Source organism: Manis pentadactyla, chromosome 14 (assembly GCF_030020395.1).
Source record: "Manis pentadactyla isolate mManPen7 chromosome 14, mManPen7.hap1, whole genome shotgun sequence".
Taxonomy (NCBI): domain Eukaryota; kingdom Metazoa; phylum Chordata; class Mammalia; order Pholidota; family Manidae; genus Manis; species Manis pentadactyla.
Window position 1 is genome coordinate 2,038,460 of NC_080032.1, and position 20,312 is coordinate 2,058,771.

The following is a 20,312-nucleotide window of genomic DNA, read 5'->3' on the forward strand; positions in this document are numbered from 1 at the left end:
AGTAGAGCAAGTCCTAGTCATGGCAATCACAGAAGAGGCAGAAGGCTTCCAAATTGGTGAGGAAGAAGAAAACTGTCACTATTTGCAGATGACATGATATTATACATAGAAAACCCTGGAGACTTCACTAGAAAACTGTTAGAATGAGTAACTGGATCCAGCAAAGCTGCAGGATACAAGATCAATATACAGAAATTTGCTGCATTTGTACATACTAACAATGAACTAATAGAAACAGAAACCAGGAAACCAATTCCATTTGCAGTTGCATCAAAAAGAATAAAATACCCAAGAGTCACCTTAACCAAGGAGGGGAAATGGCTGTACTCTGAAAACTGTAAGACACTAAAGAAAGAAATTGAAGAAGCACCAATAAATGAAAATCTACCCTGTGCTTCTTTATAGGAAGAATTAATATTGTCCAAATGGCCATCCTGCCCAAAGGAATTTACATGGTCAATGCAATCCATTTTGAGACACTAATGGTATTTTCCAGTGAACCACAGAAGACTCCAAAGAGCCAAAGCAATCTGGAGAAAGAAAAACAATGAATGGTGAAAATGGGGGCATCATGCTCTCTGACTTCAGGCTACAGTACACAAAACACTGTGGTACTGGCACAGAACAGGCCCATAGTCCAATGGAACAGAACGCAGAGCCTAGAAATAAAGCCACATACATTTGGTCAATTAATATATGACAAAGGAACCACAAATATACATTGGGGAAAACAGGCAGTGCTGGGAAAGCTGGACAGCTACATGCAAGAGAATGAAACTGGATTACGCTTAAACTGCATGCCGAAGAGTAAACCCAAAATGGATTAGAGACTTGAGTCTAAGACATGGAGCCATTACACGCTTAGAAGAAAGCACAGGCACAAGTGTCATATTTATAGCTGCATTACTTAAAAGAGCCAAGTTATAGAAGTGACCAAACTGATAGAAGAACAGATAGACCCGCTACATTTAAAGAGTGGAGCATGATTGAGCCACAGGAAAGATATCCAGCCACTTGTGACAAGAAGGGTGGACCTAGAGGGTATGATGCTAAGTGAAATGTTACACCAGGCAGAGGAAAAAAACACTATATGACTTCACATATTATACAAAACAAAATCAATAGAATTCACTGCCAGACTCAGAGAAGGGACTGGTGGTTACCATGGGAAGGGAGGGTTTTGGATTGGGGTTGAAGTAGGTGAGGAGGATAGAGGTACAAAAACTCAATCATAACGAAATTAGTGGGCAAGTGAAAGCAAGGCATAGAGCATACAGGCCATAGTTCTCTTCTATGTTTCTATGTCGATAGTAAATAATAGTAATTACACTAGGGGTGAACAATTAATAATGTACGGAACTGCCAAATCACTACGGTGCAGATCTGAATCCACTGTAATATTATACACCAATAATCCTTAAGTAAAAAATCATGATAAAATTAAACTTTCAGATTTAAAAAAATGAAGAATCAAACACTTTCAGAAACACATGAATCTAAAAGCCCAAGACATCCATTCCGCAAAACCCAGAAGGATGACCCCAGAGAGCCATTCTGAGATACCAGACCCCTCAAGCATGCTGACCTGAGCCAGAGGTTTAAGAACCCAGGGTCGGCAGGAGGAGGAGTTTAGGACAACGGTGGTGCTGGCCACTCAGGGGAGAAATCACCACCATGAGCGGAAACCTAGGGAGAGAGGGCGCTGTCTGTCATCTGCACTGGCCACAGTCAGTTGTTCTGTCACACTGACAGCACGGGAGGTGGTTCCCAGTTTGTGGCTCAATCACACATTCTCAGTATCATTACAAACATTTAGACAGTTCTGAATAAATGTTTCTCCAAATGCTGAGTGGCCGTAAGAAAGTTGTCAGTGATTTAAAGAGGTGTTTCTTAATAATATCCACATTACAGTTGTTTTGTGAGGAAAGAGTCTATAGAGTTCCCTACACCGCTGTTCCCAAAGTCCGAATTTTTGGTTATATTTTGAGCACAAATAGAGCCAAGTAGTCATGTGAGTGGTGGGCACATCATCGGTCCTCCCGGGCACAGGGGTACAGGCAGCACAGAAGTAGATTACAGGGAAGAAAACAGGAGGTGGGAAGGAGGGAGTTGGGGGAACATAAGGCAAAGTCAGAGAGAGGGCGCGTCACCTGGGAGCTGCACCTTCACCAAGACGCACAAGGAAAGAACAGGAGAGAGAAGTGAAAAGTACCTGCTGAACACTAGACAGTTCTCTTCCCATGCCTTTCATACTAGCGGCCCCGAGCACGGAATCGAAATTGCAAAGACGTTTTTGAGCCCACTAGGGAGAGTTCCATGGGACCGAGTAGCTGGTGAAATTAGGGGATTGTTAAACTTCTAGTGTGATAATGGGGCCAAAGATGAGTTAAAAAGCAAAGCAACCACACTCGCGCTCAGGAAGCCTGCTGCAGTGTCCGCAGATGAATGAGGTCTGACTGGCCTCAAGACACGGTATGAAAATAGAAAGCTTAGGGTTAGGGTGGGGCCTGGAGACATAAATAACAAACTGTTGGGCTGATGAGGATATCAAGAGATTACACATTATATTTCAATTAATTTTTATGCATTTTTCATTATAAACTTAAACATGGATTCTCTCTTCCCAAACAAACGGGAATGAGAGGAGAGTCCTCTCTGCAGGCCCAGAGTGGACACCCCCACGAGCTCTGGCTGTTCTCACTCGGGCCCCCTGCCGACATTCCTGGGCGCCAACACGTGCAGTACAGGAACGGAGAGGCAGCGACGGCGGCTTCACAGAGTCAGCAATGCCTCACGTGTGAATGCCAGGCACACTGGGAACATTTAGTTCCTCCACTTATAATTCATTAAAATGTTGAGGAAACAACCATCGTGGGGTGATGAGAAACTTTCATATACTGATTCGGATGATGGAGACTCAACAGCTTATATTTATCAAAACTTTATGAAGTGCACCTTAAAATGAGAGGATTTTACTGTTTTGAAATCATACCTCAGTAACACTGATGATTTCTTCCTCTGCAGAGCAGTTTCCAGCCCTAGCCAGCAGGTTGGATGAGAGATAAACCGTGGATAGAGCATAAAGCCCAGGACCTGCACAGAAGCGTTGCTCAGGGACTGCTACCTGAACCATTTTTCTTTCACATGGCTGGTTCTACACCAGGCTCGCGGTCACCTGCCCACAGCACTGACAGGCGCAGGGACAGACGTGTCCTGAGGAATCGGCTGGGATCTGGGGAAAGGTTTCTTGCTGAGAGGCTTGGTGGCCTGAGTACCAGCTGAGGCTCCAAGATCACATGGCACAGTGCAGCTCACAGGCCATCAGTCATGGCCAGGGGAAAGAGCTCCTGGTTTGCAGCTGAGAAGGTAACAGGCAAAGAATATCCAACCCAGGCGGCTGTCCTCCCTATGACCAGCACACTCCCCTCTCCTGAGGGCACAGGACTGGAGGAAGCAGAGCAGGAGGCTAAAAGAGTGTGTCCTGGGAAATTCCCAAACATGGGGTCCATGGCCGTCTCTTGTTCTGGGAAGAGACCCAGAATGTAGGCATCTGAACACAGCCTGTCCTGACATGATGCTGACAGTGATCAGAAAGTTTGTCCCCTTAATTCATCTGGAACAGAAAGTTTTAATATTAACACTATTAAACTATTATTTAGCATTCACTATACAGCAGAGATGAAATACCTCACAACAACCTTATGATGTGGTTACTTACCACCCATCTTTTTCAGATGAGGAAGTTGAGGCACAGAGAGTTTAAATTAGTAACAAAGCCGAGGTCTGAAGTCTCACTGCAAAGCCCATGCTTCATACCAGTGGGCATGGCTAAGGCGATGCCCAGCATACATGCATGGGGGAGAATGTGGACCAAACCAGAATATCTGTGTTCATAAGAAAAACACAGGCCCAAAGATGTTACTCTTCTTATGATCCTTTGTTGGCAAACAAAGACTTAATGTCAAACCTGATGGTAGTTTCACCCTCCCTGGAAGAGAACCTTTAACCAGTCAACATGGAATTTCCTGCTCAGCACTGGGAAACTTACTGAGACCCCTTCTGTTCTCCTTCAGGCATCCTCACATTAAACAATGCATCATTGGCCAGTAATTTCCTTTCCTCTGCTCTCTTTCCACCTTTAATAACCTTTCCTTTTCTGCAGCTCAAAGGAGTCTCCCTCCACTCACCAGAAGCGATGCTGCCCCGTCATAAGCGATATAATAACGCCCATTAGATTTTCAAATTTACTTAAACATGGATTCTCTCTTCCCAAACAAACGGGAATGAGAGGAGAGTCCTCTCTGCAGGCCCAGAGTGGACACCCCCACGAGCTCTGGCTGTTCTCACTCGGGCCCCCTGCCGACATTCACATTTTTTAACACTTGCTAAGTGAAGTGTCAGATGAAGCTGATGCACTCATGGGGTAATAGTATCTCTACTTCTGGGTTTTGCTCACAATTTTTGACACAGTAAGTTAAAACCATTTATTTGGCAGTCATCCAAAGGCCTACTGGTGTTGGAAAACCTGCCTGGCCTCACTCACTACTCCTCCCACACCAGTAACCGAGGGAGATGGAGAGATGCAGGGGTGGAAGGGGTCACCTCTTTCCCCAAAGCCACCCAACCTCCCTTGGATGCCTGCCCGAAGTTGAACCCCAGCCATGTTTCCAAAACCTCAGTGAGGACACATGGACAGCCACCTCTTCCCTGCTAGAGGAAGACTGTCCCAAGATCATCCTGCCCCATCCTCAAAAGCTGGCCCTCACACAAATTAAATCGCTGAAATGACATCTGCCCCTTTATTACGCAGGAAAAAAGGTATGGGCAGGAGGAAAAGAGAGTAAGGCCAGAAAAGTCACTGGCAGGTGCTCAAAGAGTTTACCTGTTAAAACTACAAAGCCAGAAAGGACTAGTGAATTGGTCAGTTAAAGACCAGAAGGCCAGCTTCACATGGAATGTTTGAATACTCCCCGGATAAAGGAAATGTTTTGACACAGGATAAGTTTTCACTGCGTAAATGGGCTCACACCATTGTAAAATTTATTTAGCCTGCTGAAAGCCCCAGCTTATTCAGGAGAAATTCCATCCAGAAGCTAAGACTGCATTTTAATCAAACAGAGAATGACTCAGCTCACTTCCGAGGCAGAGCAGATGGTCTCGACTGATATGCTTCCAGGCAGGACTGCGGTCCTGGGAGATAATCAGACAGGTAAATGTCTTGTGTTAAGTTAAAAGAAAAAACTTAATGTCTCATCAAAGATGAACATTCTGGAGCCAGTGGACAAGTCCACACACCTAGCCCATTGCTATATTCCTGAAAATCCTTCACCGCCTATAAAACTCCAAACCCTAAACACTTAGGGGTGAACCTCTGTGATCACCCACAGTTTCAAAGTGTGTAGCCCTTTCCCAATCTTTCACTGCAAGTGTCTCTTAGGTAGCCCACACTCCCCTTACTCTGTGTGCACATTTTTGCCTTAAATCAACTCTCACTACTACAACGCTCTGGCTCTATGCTTTCCAAGTGTGTCTGTGTCACTTTGCTTTGACATTGTGATCCTCTGGATTTAAGCTCACACCTTAACGCCCTCTGTCCCATTACAGATAAGTAAGGAGGGGCTGCTGAGAGCTCAGATCTGGGCTCGCAAATCACAATCACCTGGGTGCCCCAGATGGCGCTGCAGCTCACGGTCATGCTCTCTAGTAGCCTTGATGAAATTCCCACTTATTTATTTCTTGGAAGTTCGCAGAACATAACCGCATTCTATCCTGTGCTCTACGGCTCCCCCAAAGCCTGGATTGGTAGGGACTCAGTTCCCACACTGTGCAGATCCGAGTGCACACTGGATGCAAGGTGACACCGGCTTAAGCAGTCAGCAGGGGATGCGCCCCATGCAGAGTAGGGGTTCAGTGAACTTCCTTTGTCATTCTCTCTGTCATTCCCTCACACTCTTGCCTTAATAAACTGCTTCCTGGAGAAGGGGATTGAGGGGTATTATGATCAGTTCACACGGTGTGTGTGGGTCCTGGGGAAGACAGTGTAGCACAGAGAAGACAAGTAGTGACTCTGGCATGTTTCTACATTGACAGAGAGTGACTGCAATGGGGTACAGGACGGGGTACACAAGAATGTGGGTGAACGTAATAAACACATTGTTTTTCATGTGAAACATTCATAAGAGTATAATATCAATCATACTTTAGCAAAAGTATTGTATGAACATATAATAAACTAAATTCCCTCACCTTATACTCACTTCCCTCCCACTCCCAACCAACTCCCCTCCCCCAAAAATATGTCCCCACTGTTTGAGGGGAAGCACTATCTCAGAGGAGAACTGAATCAAGAAATTCCTTTGAATTAAGTTCATCTTACAGAACATCTACTGGACAGACTACGGATGGTGACGTAACATCTCTCACCATATCTCAGGTCATGAGGCCACATTATCATGAGACTGTTAGGCAGAAGAATAGATATGAGTTGGTGGTGTGGAAACAAAATAAGGCCAGAAAAACCCACTAGGAGGGACTCAAAATACTTGGCCACTTCAAACTGGAGAGCCAGAAATGATGGATAGTTAATGAGTTAAACAGTAAGGGTAAAAAGTCCTGGAGTAACTTGGCCTGGAATTCTTGAATATTCCCAGATAAAAGTATCTCTGGATAGCCTCTGTCTTCATTTTGTCAATTACATCATGCCATTGTAAGATTTTCTTTGCCTGCTAAAAGGCCCAGCTTATTCTTTAACTTTACCAATACGCTGTTTTTAATCTTACAGACCCTAATCAACTAATTTGCAACCTGGGGAACAGATAAGCATCATGATTAGTTGTCTGGAGCCAGTCCGAACTGCCTACCTGATGGCACTGCCCAGATGCCCAGCAAGAAGGAACCAAAGTGGACTTCTGATAGGAACAACCCCGCTAACTCTCATTATTATGGTGTTTGGAAATGTTGTTATTGTGTATTTATACAGCTAAATTGGAAAACCAAATTTAAAATAACCTGGGAGAAAAGCCAGATGCAAGAGTCCCCTTTCCCCCAGAAAGTAGGGATGGAGTGATAAGAGGAGGACACGGACACGGAGACGACTTTGGAAATAAGTATTAGGATATAATAAACAGGAGTTGTTTGAGTGGGTTCCAGTACCCTCTCCCCACCCAACTCAGCCCTGAGAGGAATTTCTAAATCATTCCTAGACCTGTTGGGTCCTGAGGGAAAAAATAAAACAAAAAAACAGAGCCAGCATGTATAACGGATGGGATATTGTGGGTGGAAGGGCCTGGCATGACTGTACAAACTCTCCCCATTGAAGAGATTTTCTTGTAGATATTCTATATGGTTTAAAGAAACTATTAAAAAGCACAAGACCCTGCTCTCCCTGGGAAGAAAGGTGGCCTGACTGGGCCCCTAAGCCTTCGGATTCGTTGGTTATTACCCCCTTACCTCATACCCCAAGGGGCAACACTCTGGTCTCTTTGAAACTGGGCACCTAACCAAGGGTACAGTTTCCAGTTCCCGCAATTACAATCAGCTTAGTCTTGCTACACTGCTTTGATGATAGACTGTTTTGATGTTTTTCTTTATATCTGCATGTAATGCTCTAGACCTAGAAAAATAGACTTAGCTATACTTATTAATTAAATGAATAGTAACCGTGCCTGTTTTAGTATCAATAAGGAAACTGCAAGTAGGGCCCAAGCCAACCAGGCATGAGGGGCCATTCTGAGAATAAAGTGTTGTTTGTTCCAAAACCGCCAGGGAAGCCAAGCAAGCATAAGTGCAAAAGATTAGTGATTGCTAAGTCGCCAAAAATCTCATCTCTGAAGATTGACTTTTATGTGAACACTTTTCCAGAAAGAAACAAATGATCTAATCTTTGTGAAACTGTGTACTCAAAACATATATAACCTTGCTACATTTCAATAAAACAGGCCAGGCTCAGCTCGGGAACTTTGCTAGTGTCTGTGTCCTCATTCATTCATTCCATCACTTGCCCATGCCGTTCACCCCTCAGGGACCCCTGGACTCGCTGAAGCTGGATTCTGCCAATTAATTTTGGAAACAAGCCCAGCTGTAAACACCATAGTAACAACAGGAAGTACTCCAGCTTAAAACCAAGATTGCATTTTAAAACCCAGGAAATTAAGAAGTAAGATACTTAAACACTCTTTAGCAAACAGACAATGACTCAGCCCACCTAGGGGCGGGGCAGGCAGTCATAAACTGACATGCTGGCAGACAGATGGTGCTACCCTGGGGAGAAATCAAAGCACTAAATTTCCTGTGTTGAGTTAATTTTGTAGAATTACCTGGAGGACAGAGAAGAGACTTAATATCTCATCACAGATGAACATTTTGGGACCACTTAATTAGTCTACACTCCCTAGCCCTCTTACATTCGTGAAAAATTCATAACACGGGAAACCCCCAACCCTTCAGCACCTACCTCTCTGAATTCATCCACACTTTCTAAGTGCTTAGCCTTGAATGAAACTTAAACCTTCCAGCGCCTCTTATCTGAAATTTCCCACCCCCCTTACTGAGTGTGCACTTTCTCTTAGTACAACTTGTGCCCTTCAGGGTGCCTCGCCTCCCTGAGGTCACCTGCACTTTATCCCTAAGTAAGTAACTTTAAAGAAAACCTTTACTCTGCTTCACTACTTTGTCTCTGCCCTTCAAATTCTCTGTTGCAGTTGGGGCAGGAACAAAGGAAAATAAACAACGCTCCCCTAAAGACACCACAAGTCATGCGTATTCCCAGCAACGGCCCAGCTTTTCCCCATTCTTAAAAGCCTGAAAAGACACAATCCTAAGACTACGAGTGAATCTTCTCTGAGGCTACCCACAATTTCCCTTTCTCCGAGTGGCACTTTTTGACTTAAACATTTCTCACTGGTGCGATCAACTTATTTTGTTTTGTCTCTGCACTCTTCCAGCGGCGAGTGTCTTTGTTACTTCGCTATTCATTCTAGTCTGCAGACTGAAGCACAAGCCTTTACCCTCTGTCCTACTTCGGGTAAGTAGGGAAGGGCCACCGAGGTCTGAGTTGGGCTCACAAGTTCCCGTCTCCTGGGACACCGGGCGAGACCTCCCGCTGTCCGACCGTGCTCTTTAGAAGCTGCCCCCAAATCTACTTTCTTGGCCTTCGGGAAGGTCTCAGAACACGGCCTCACTCCGTGCAGTGCTCTGCACCTCCCCAATATGCTGGGGTGCTAAGACATGGTTCCCAGGCTGTGCAGATCCACGCGGACCCTGCATCCAGGTGACCCGGCCATGTAAGTTGCCGAGGCACCTGCCCACACGGAGCTCAGTGAGCGCCCCTTTCCGTCCCCTGTCCTCGCCTGCTCTCTGCCGCTGCTCACCGTTCTGGACGCCGCCCTCACCTCCACTAGTCCAACCTGTTCGAGAACTCCCTCTCCTCGGGCGTCAGGAACCCTCCCGCCCAGGCGGAGGCTCCGCCCAGCGCGCGGGGAGAGGCCTTCCAGACGCAGCCGCCTGACGACGCCAGGACTCCCCGGGCCGCAGCTCCCGGCTTTACCCAAAGGCTCTCCTGGCGACTCGCCCAGTCTCCCCCTGGGACACGGACCCCCTGCACCTGCGGCCTGCAGGCGTTTCCAGCCTCAGCAACCCTCCCACGATGCATCCGCACGACCGGCCTCCTCCCCACTCGAAAGACGAGCTGGACAAGGGGCAGCAGGGCCCCTACTCACCCGGGAACGAACGGCGGGTAGGGACGGTGGCTCCGCGTCCTCTGCCGGATGCAGACGGAGGCTCTACGCCTCGGCATGGCCGTCCACCCGAGCACACTACCCGGGACCGCCCGCGTAGGCGGTTATTCCAGGTCCCAGAATCCTCGGTAGGAGGCTCCAGGAAGTCAGTACCCAGAATCCTCGGTGGGGCGGTGCCAGGAAGTCAGTGCGCAGAATCCCTGGTGGGCAGCTGCAACGCGTCTACACCACGAATCATGCCGGGGTGAGTCCGAACCTCACTACCTACAAACCTTGGTGGGCGGCTTGAGGACCTCAGTACCCAGAATCCTCAGGCAATCTACAGCTGTCAAGCACTAACTTAAGCATACCCAGAAGAGTCAGCGCGGCACAGCCCCAAGACTTCAACACCCAGAATCCTCGGAGACGTGGCCACAGGTGTTCAGTAGCCAGAATCCGTGGGGCAGCTCAACCTCCTCTGACTGAACCTCCCAGAAATCCCCCTTCAGACCAGGCCTGCAGTTCAGTCTCGGGTCCCCAAACCGCAGGCGCTCCCTTTATTCTCAGCTTCAATTGAGGCCTCCTTGAATGCTGAAGCTGCATGGCCTCTACCCCAGTTGCTGGATGGACGTTGTGGGAGCTGCGGGAGCATCTCCTGCACAGGCGTGCTGCACGTTACATGTAGGGAGGCAAGTTCCCTTCGCTGAGTAACAGTCCACGTCACCCTTTCCCCTTCCAGGCACCTTCTAAAACTCCCATTTCAGTACCTCTACAAAGTAAGTTGCCAAGAAAATGAAAAGGTTACAATCCTGGGCTGATGCAAAGTCTCCCCTGAGCCAGATGGGACTGAGTGTCCTAAAACATTGAGGAGAGAACCATTCCCAAGTCTGCAAAACTTGAGCTCATGATCTAACGGGCCGACAGCATCCCCAATGCAGGAGTTCCCGGGCTGTAGAGGACCCAGTTCATCAGGCCGCTGCACGTTCTATGAAACCTACCTAGTGGTCCCTGCAAGCGTCCAATGTGAAAATCTACCCCATCTTGACTCATCCAGGAACAGGACCCAGGAAGGGAAGCAAATCTGGCACCAAGAGTTGGGAGTCAGCAAACCGGAAATCGCCACATACGTGTCCCTCGCTGACACATGACCTCAGAACGTCGACGTGAGAAAGTCAGGTGCTTCGGGGAAATTGGCCGCTTGAATAATTCTAGTCTCACTGGTAGGAGATACTTAACCTGCATTGAACACAGGGTAGACGTTTCTTTCTATGACTTTTAATTCCTATATAATTTCAAATTTATACAAAAGTTGTATTACAACAGGACAAAGAATACTCATATACCCATTTCCTGGCTAACTTCTCCAACTGTTATCACTCTGCAATATTTATCTGTCCTCTATCATCATCTTGTCTTCCATTATCACTCCTTTCTCCCCCATTTCTAGACTCTGTTTCAGACTTTGCGGCTTCATGTCCTCAAGACTTTTCAATAAGTATTTCCTAACCCCAAGGGCATGAACACAGGACAAAGATCAATCATAGGAAATGAAGTCACACTACTATTGTCACAACCACCACTGGCTTCCAATTTTGTCCACCATCCCAATAATGCCATTTCTAGTCATCTTCCCTCCCCCTTCTCAGACCAGTCCTGCCTCAGGGATTGTATATATACAGTATTTGGGCCCTTTGGTCCTGTCTCAGCTGCACACTGCCTCATGTTTCTTTGTGTGTTCCGACCTTGAGTTTTTTGAAGGGCACAGAGGGCAGCTCTTGTCTACAATGACACACAAGTGGACACTACCAGAGGTTTGCACACAGGAGATGCAGCTGATGGGGCGAATACCCCTGGTCATGATGTATCCTCAGGACCCCTTATCAGGAGGCACTGGTGTCTCCTTACTGATGATGCTGACTGTAAGATAAATTCCAAACAAAATAATCAGGGGACGAGAGGCAACAAAGGGCCAGGCAGTTTATTTGAGGGCAATCCCTGGCGAGCTTCACCAGTCTACATAAATGGAGGCTGGAGAAGTCTCGCCCAGCAGGGCAGGCAGCAAGTTTTTAAAGAAGGTAAGTGGAGGCAGAGCTTAGATTTACAGCAGCATGAGGATTGTCTACTCTAGGGTGGGTGAAAGACTCTCATTGGTCTCTAGACAGGCCCTGGACAGCCACCACCATTACTCCAGTGTGCGGGAGGGCTCTAGTTAGGAAATTCTGGAATATTGTATGATCAGACCCTGGAATGTTGTCAGACCAGAACCTGCTGGTCTCAACCCTTATTGGGTGAGGCCTGAGCCTGTGCAGTGGCTCACCCCTCCCCCAGTGACACCAGCCTTACACTGACATGGATCCCGCAGCTAAGCTGGTGTTGACAGCAGGGCGGTCATTCACCTTTTGTAAGAATCTGAATCATGAGAATTTTAAGCAGTAAAATCTACAACCATCAGTCCTTTCGTTTTCACTACAAATACACATAAGCAAAGTTCAAAAGGTCTTTAAAAATGTATCAAGACTAACGAATTTTAAGGACACACAGTCACATGAACTGTCACGTAGATTTACTAGTTCTGCCAGAGTAGGACCTGGCCACGTGTGCCTTAGGCGGGACGCCTCCAATCATCCTGTTGGAAGCATTTCCTTAGGCAGGTGAACAACAGTGAGAACAGGCTGTTCCTACAGAAAAGGGGGTTAGAAATGGGGAATATGTGTTTCTGGCTGAGTTTAGCTGCTCTCTCTCCCTATCGCTGGCCTCAATTTAGACTCTGCTGTGTAGGTTGCCATCCAAGGATGATTCTGTTTCTATGGGAATTGACTGTCTTCCTTGGAATCTGTGGTGCATGCAGCAGCTCACTAAATCAAAACCGAGATCTGTTTCTTGTTATCTCTACCCCCTCATTGCCTGGCTCCAGGGACGACTTGCCCCAGCGACCTGGAGGCAAATACATTCCTGGAGTGAAGCATGTTAATCACTGTGTCTAGAAACTTGTTCACCCACTCAACAATGTGATGCCTGGTCAATAAATATGAGAGGTGCCTTTCCATCACCACTCTTGAGCTGATGTGCCTTGAGTCCCCTGGCTTGCCTACTCTGGTCCTCGATATCTCATCGGGTCGCCTCTACATCTGCGGGTCCGAGACGGGGAGGAGGCCAACACTGCAGAGCGGTGACCTCACTGAAAATGCAGCCCAGAATCAGTCACCTGACCCCGGGCAGCCAGCTGGCTGTCAGGCGCCGAGGCATCGGCTTCTTGGGCGAGTAGGCACCACTTCCCTGCTCTCTACAAAAGGGACAGTGAGTTATTGGTTTTACTGCCTATTCGGAGGGCGTCACACTCATCCCTCCCACCACTTCTGTGTGGGGAGGGGTCACCCACAGATGGAAACTTACGCACGTGCCCCGATTACCAGGTTTTGTCCACGTCCATGAATGCAGCCAGAAGCCGGAAGGCCAGGCGGACGGACGGTCCCAGCACCCGCCCACCGCCGCTCTCCACACCCGCTGGCGAGGCTCAGGGATTGTCCCGGTCGCCGTTCCCGCCTCAGGTTCTCATTTTAAATGTTGTATCTTGGGGCAGGAGCGCCCACCACGCCCGCAGCAGGCCCAGCGGTTACTGAGCCTCCCTCTTCCTTACAAACGGAAGTGGACGTGACAGCTGTCGCCGCTCGCCGCGCGCGTGCGCACAGCTCAGGTGAGCCGCCCTGTTCAGCAGCACCGAGCTCCGTGCGTTCGGAGGGACAGGGACTACCCGGTCGTCGAGGCAACCAGGCGGGGGGCGACCTCACGCTCGGGAGGAAATCCGCAGAGAGCTCCATTCTGCGGAAACCCGCCCCCTGCGACCCCGCAGACGGCGCGATAACAAAGCCCCGTCTAGCGCCGCTCCCGGCAGCCTCAGTGCGGCTCACCTCCCTGAATCGCGTCCCCCGCGGGGGTCTCATGGGCGGGACCTCAGTGACTAGGCGGTAACAGACAATGCCGTGCCAGGAACAGAGAGGCGGACTCCAGGGCCGCCGACTCCCCAGCCCAGCCGGACGCCGCAGGCTCTTAACCAGCCCGAGTCCGCCGCCCTCTGTGCGCCTAGAGGCCCAGGGGCCGCGCCTCCCGCCCCTGGCACCGCCCTGCTCCGCCCCTCCGTGCACCAGGCTGAGGGCTAGGGGCGGACCGTGGACAGGCTGGTCGGTGTCTGTGTCCCCGCAGGCTGGTCGGTGTCTGTGTCCCCGCAGCATGCGCGGGCGGGGGCTGGTGTACCGGTTGGACGGGCCGTAGGGCGCGGTGGCCCCGGGGGTCGCGCTGAGCCTGGGCTACACCCGGATCCGGGCAGAATGGGGTCCCCAGGATTGAGTTCGCGCCCGACCGCGCCGTCTCCCGGACCAGCGTGTCCGCTGCGGGGTTGGCTAGCACTGCGGTCGGGCTCAAAACCTCTTCTGGACACAGAACAAGGAGCCGCCAAGCGACCCTGTAAGTACGAGGAGAGGAAATCCCGGGCAAATTACCTCTAAAATCAAAATCATAGGGAAAAGTAAAGTTTAAAACCCGTATATTGCTTACAAACTGTGGTCGGGGCCCTTCCCTCTCCTCCAGCAGAAGCATGCGAGTCCTCCCAGCCTCTCAGGTTCAGATAAGCCTTCCATCGCCCAAGTAATTACCCACTGATACGGAGATGACCTACTTCTCTCCAGCCTTGAGGAATGCGTGTTCATACGTAGATGCACTGAAGCCAGGAAGAGATTCGGGAATGCTACAATGTCACCCACAACGTCCCAGACACCAAACCAAGATGTGGTCTTGCTTCCTTCTCTTCCTGTCTTCAGGGCAAGAGGCAGGGCCACTCTTGCTGCCCTGTGGCTTCCGGGATTGCTCCTTCCCGTGTTACCTTGAGGACCCTACTGCTCTTCCTAGGTGAGGCTCTCCCTGCTGCCTGCGGACCCCACTGCTGTCCTAGGGGAGGCTCTCCTTGCTCACTGCTGAATATCCCGATCCCCGCCCCCAGGCGCCCCCACAAGCTGACTGCACCTCGCAGTGTGCCAGGGACTCCGAATCTGCTGCTCGCGCTCTTGCTCTCAGAGCCCTGACCAACCAGCTGCCACCTGGACACTCCACTTCCACGGCCCTCGGGCAGTTCAAACACGGCCAGACTAAGACAGGGACCCTGGGTGTAGTCAGAGTAGGGTGAGGGCCTCCGGGAAGAGCAGGGCGGAATATTTATGGCCAGAGCAATGTAACAATGGGCAAAGAAGTCCCTACTGAAACTCTATGTTAACCATTAAGCTCTAGAATCATTCTTCGGTGACATCAGTTAATGTTCCCCAGATGGGGAAGAGTGGCACGTGTCAGTTACACTAACCATTTGTAACCATGTGTAAGATTCACTTTAGCATGCTAAAAGTCCCAAGCCTATGTGCTATCTTTCCTCCTTCAGATCTGACGATATGATTTTGCAAACTGAGCAACTAACTTAGCATGCAGACCCAGCTGTAGAGGACATGGTGAAAGGCAGGAAGAGTTCCATCTTAAAGATAAGATTCCATTTTAACACACAGGAATTTCAAGAGGCAGGATTCTTTAGCAAATAGACAATATCTCAGCCCACCTTGGGGGCTGAGCAGGCAGCATTTTGATGTGCTCCCGGACCCAGGCGCTGTGTCCCAGGGAGAAGTCAAGGCAGGAAATTCCTTATGTTAAGTTAATTTTTAATATTCAGGGACCACTAACAAGTCCACACCACTAAGTTTTTTTCATGTTCTTGAAAAATCCTCAACTGCATATAAAACCCCTAGACAATGCACCACCACCGACTCTCTTGTCCAATCCGGGCGTGAGCTGGGAGCTCCGTTCTTTCACTTTATCTCTAAATAAATGCCTGTACATTGCTCTCCTACCTTGACTGTTTGTGAAGCTCATTCTTCGGATTCATGAACAAGAACTCCGGCATCAAGATGAGGGTTCTGAAACTGAAAGTTAAACATTTTCCCACTGAAACATGCTGCTGCTTGTGGATTCCCATCTCCACCTCACATTCGTTCCGCTGCCGAGTGTCATCCTGTCCCTCCATCGCAGCCCTACTGTCCCCCCACACCCCTGCCAAGCCCTCGCGTCCCTCCTGACACACCCGCAGGAGGGCAGCTGAGCACTATGGGCCGTATCCTGCCTACCTGCGGGCCCATCGCTCTTTCTCTCTTCCCCCCGTGCCTAAAAGCCAGAGGTGTTGGGGTTGCCTAAGTGACAGAGTGGGCTGTGCTGACCCGGTCTGCCTCATTCCCCTCCCTGATACCCCTCCACCCCATCCATTAGCTCCTGATGAGGATGGGAAGTTACAGGAGCACAGCGATTACATGAGCTTCAGGGCACGTTGCGGGAAACCAGCTCCAACGAGTTCAGGAGTCCCTGAAGGATAGATGACGTCGGTGACTCACTGAAATGAATGAGAACACAGACACTAGCAAAAGCTGAGCCTTGCCTTTAATGAAAAATAGCACCCTGATTATATGCTCTTTGATTACATATAGATATTAATCATTTAATTGACACATAGCACGGTTACATGAGTTTGGAGAATGAGATTATGTCATTTGGCAGGTCTTCGCAGTTCACTTCTTTCTAAGTGAACTTTGTTCTTAATTACTGCGGCCAGAAAATCGTACAAAGGTTAGGTAGGTGCCAGACTCTTGGTTTCTTTACAGATGACTAAAGTTCACTATTCTATTATTTTGATGTATGGCCCACAAGCTTTCACAGTTATACTCCCGTTCTCCATGTCCTGTAGGAAAGAGGCTCTCTCTAAAAGGACACGATGACTCTTTGGTAGGCAGGGACAAATTTTATACACTGTGCCTCAGACCCATTTTCAAGTAAGACTTATAATGGAGATTTTTCTGATCAGGAGTTAGGTAATGCCCTGTTCTCATTTGTTTTATAGTTTGCCAGGTCCTTCTTTGGTGGGCTAGCCAAAGAATATAATTTGTTCTCTGTACCCACCTGTCAACATTAATCATTGAGTATGTCATTTGGAAGTCACGTAGGGGCAGAGGAAGGAACCTGAACCCAGGTAACTTTTCCCTATCATTTTTCCCATAAACTTGGTTCCAATACTCATGGGGTCTCTCTTTCCAAACATCAGGGGTAGTCACAAGGACAGGAGTGTTTTTTCGAACTTCCTATAGGGCCAGTAATTAAAATTTTCAGGGAGAATTGGATATGGCTTCTTCCCTGAATGGGCACCTTGAGTTTAAACCAAAATAAGCAGATTCATTAAAAGCAACATTTTGAGGAGGGATATCGAGGGTGCTCCTCTTGGAAAGCCACTGTGCAGCCCCTTCCATTCGACTGTGCAACTGCGCCGTCAGGCTGGCAGTTCTGACCGGCTCCCGGCAGCGTCTAGCATGAGGAAGGGGGAAGGCTGCATATTTTGAAGGGGATTCCCTTTAAAGCCTGGGAAGACCCGGGGCCAGATGCCTGGTCGAGGGAGCAGAGGCCGCATGAAAGCTGGGCTCTGGGACGGCCAGGTGGGAAACAGATCGGGAGGGAACTGACGCGTGAAAATGCCAAGTGCCTGCAAGGGTCAAACCACCCAGAGTTAAAGGCAAGCCGAACGGCCTGTGGGGGCTGCTCACTCCCGGAACAGGGCTGTGAGGAGTTCCTGAGCTGCTGAGTGAGGCTCGGGCCCTTCTGCTGTGCTTGGGACACCCCCAGCCAGTGAGGGGGGCAGCGGCAGGCACAGGAGGCGTGGTACGGCTTCAGATGTGTAGCCAAGTCCCTAACAGACTTCACCTCAGGATGCCAACTGTCCAGGGTACATGCGGCCCAAGGGAAGAGCCTCATCTCTAACATTCCTTACTCTCCATTTAGGTTTCATTCATCAGTAGGAGGACGACTTTGTGGTCAGAAAATGCAAACCATAGCACCAGCCAGGGCTGTTTGACTTTAGGTCACCCCGCCTTCAAACCTCAGGTTGCCTCAGTTTCCTCATTTGAAAAACTGGGAGTTTATAACAACCACTGCACAAGAGTGAACTATGGTTCAGTGAGCCGGTCAGGTTTCTTCATCTGAGGGGAGCAGGGAGGCCGGGAATTCTCCACCTAGGTTTTTTCAAAAGTTTAGCTGCCCGGGCCTGGGTCCGACCCCTAGGCATTGACTCTCCTTGCTCAGGGAAGAACAGTGAGTCAGTCTTGACTATCTCACACCCTACATTCAGTATATATCATCTCATCCATGTGCTTCTCCTCTTTCACAACTGTTTATTTTGAATTAACATTGTATTTATAGAAAATTTGCAAAGGTATTATAGAGAATTTCCCTACACTTCTCACCAGGTTCCCCTAATATTAGCATTTTACAGAATCGTGGCTATGGTAACAGAGGCAGGAATCTAACATCAGCATACTATTATGAACTAAGCACCTTACTCAAAGTTCACAGCTTCTCTATCATGTCCACTTTTGGGATTCTGGGACACGACCCGGATCCCCACCAGGGCCATGCTAACCACACTGCAGTCATCTCTGGTCTGTGTGCCTGCCTCCCAGCCATTCTCTTGGCTTCTCTTGGGGCCCGTCTACAGCCTCCGGAAGCTTGGTTGATCCTAAGTAATAGGACTGCCTAATTCCTTAAGGGAAGAGACAACCACACCGAGGAGCAGATATTCAACCTAGAAATTTATTCACCGGTGGCGAAGTGGCTTCCCGCGAGTGAGTGCAGCAGCCGTGGGCTGGGCAGCTTTGGCTTACATCTCCATATATTAAGGCACTTGGCACCAGCTGACTGGGCATGGAGTCGTTGGGGTTAGCTGGCAGGACGTTATCGGTGTGTGTCACAGAATTTTCTGCGTCATGAGAGGGGAGCGGAACCTAATCTCGGAAAACTAAAACTTAACGGTCGCCATCTCAGGTCGAAAAGAGTGGGGTCGGCGCCATTCTTGACTAACATTCTCACCTCTTTGATTTGTTATGGGAGACGGGACGTCACTGATTTCTCTGGCTATTTCCCGCTGGATGGGGGCGGCGATGGGGGTGGAAAAGGGAAGAGTTATGATCAAACAAGGTGGGGGCCGTCAGTCTCATGATGGCGAAGGAATTTCAGCATTCGTCTCATCCACATCCTTCAGCAACTGGTAGTCCCTAAGGAGGAGCTGGTTGAAAGTCTGGTAGAAATCTTGCTAATCTGATTTTGAATGAATTTAATTCTGCAGGGCAGGAAGGTACAGAAAAAAAAGATGATGAGCAAAGGACCGAGGACAGGCAGGAGCCAAGTGAGGAGAGAAGACTGGAAGAGTCCCTTCATGCTATTCTTTGTGGGGGACCTTTTGAGAGTTTCTGCAAAATCAGCCAGTCAGCGTACGTTTTCTTTGACTAGTCCTGACTCGTTGACATAATCACAGCATTCTTCTTTAAGGAAGAGGCAGGTCCCTCCGTTTTTGGCGGTTAGAAGATCGTGGGCCTGCCGGATTTGAAGCGTCCCTTGGGGTGGAGAGGTAACTTGTCCCCGAGGTGAGGACAGGGATTCGCTGGTGGAATCTAAAGCAGTTTGCAGCTTGGCATTAAGGCCATCTACTGCCGTTGGGTGTGTCCTAAGGCTCCTGCCGAGAGGCCCGTTCCTCCGCACAGGCAGATAGGGTATCCCGACCATAATGGGAACGAAGGCTGCTCAGCGGGTTCTGCAGTGAGGAAGCAACCATTGTACTTCAGAGCTGCTGTCTGATGTTATTTGAGGGACAATAGTCACAAGAAAACAGGGATCTGATTGATTGGGTAGAATTTCGTTTAGGAGAGTGCCGTTACACCAGAGAAAGTCTCCCAGTCACGAACATTAGGTTGTAGAGATGGTTTGGTTATAAGAGCAACTGTCTCTCCCTAGAGAGACATTAGTAAGGGAGTTTGGAGAAATGCAGGCACATAAGGGGAGAGAGATATTGTCTGTTTCTGGTTCCCTTAAGGGAATATTGGTAATTGGGCAAATAGGGGGTCCTGAGATCCAGAAGGTGTAATTTGTGATGTTAAGAGAAACTGCAGAGAATAAGTGCCGAGCTAAAGATACACAAAGGAAACCATTTGTTGGCTTTAGGGCAGCAGTAGTGAGGTTTAGGAAGGCAAGGGTGTTTTGTATGATATGGAGCCCAGAGTAGAGTGAAGGGGATGAGGCGGGATTTGAAGGTTGAGAGTCTGGGTCTGTGCTTTCTAGCTAATTAACAAGTATTTGTTCTGAGCGATGTATGCTGGGTGACAGTCGGGAGTGTTGGGTAACAATGGAGACATGCTCTCTATTTAGGCTAAACTCCCCGGATGGTGAGGTGAGTACCCATAGGAATAGAATTTTCCTGTTACTCTGGTCGCCCATTGGGAATCCCATGTGACAAAACTTGTTCATGTGTAGGTATCTGTGTTCGAGTTGAATTTGAACATTATTTCGCCATTGTGTGCATCGTCTATTTTTTTATGACCAGTAGGGACAGTCTCGGTAAGTTCCAACCCACCAGCCATGACAGGAATCTTTTGGCTGGTCGAAGGTGAAACATAGGTAGGGCCGCGCGGCTTGTTGTTCCAACTCGGAGTTGTGTAGGGAATCCTAATGGTGGAAGCACAGCCTGTTGTGGAACAATCAGCT

General features: G+C 48.9%; 1 protein-coding gene and 1 long non-coding RNA gene across 11 annotated transcripts in view; one reads left to right on the forward strand and one right to left on the reverse strand.

Annotated features, from left to right (window-relative positions):
• The window catches only part of LOC130680778 (zinc finger protein 337-like), a 74,373-nt gene extending 60,867 nt beyond the window's left edge, over positions 1 to 13,506 (reverse strand). For 2 of the 9 annotated variants that reach the window (XM_057492079.1, XM_057492078.1), the window contains exons 1-2: positions 13,107 to 13,506; positions 9,717 to 10,949 (exon numbers count right to left, since the gene is read on the reverse strand). In XM_057492079.1, the coding sequence (XP_057348062.1) occupies positions 9,717 to 9,793 (77 nt within the window). In that variant the 5' untranslated portion in view covers positions 9,794 to 10,949; positions 13,107 to 13,506. Of the gene's footprint in view, positions 1 to 9,716; positions 10,950 to 13,106 lie in introns of those variants that run through there. The other 7 variants (XM_057492084.1, XM_057492080.1, XM_057492081.1 and 4 more) reach the window with 7 other exon arrangements.
• LOC130680798 (uncharacterized) lies at positions 13,301 to 15,557 on the forward strand. 2 transcript variants are annotated; one of them, XR_008993834.1, is made up of 3 exons: positions 13,301 to 13,407; positions 14,528 to 14,615; positions 14,707 to 15,515. It is a non-coding gene; the product is annotated as an uncharacterized LOC130680798 (long non-coding RNA). The 2 variants fall into 2 exon arrangements; XR_008993835.1 differs by lacking the exon at positions 13,301 to 13,407 and adding an exon at positions 13,626 to 14,174 and having other exon boundaries at positions 14,707 to 15,557.
• Positions 15,558 to 20,312: the final 4,755 nt, after the last annotated feature.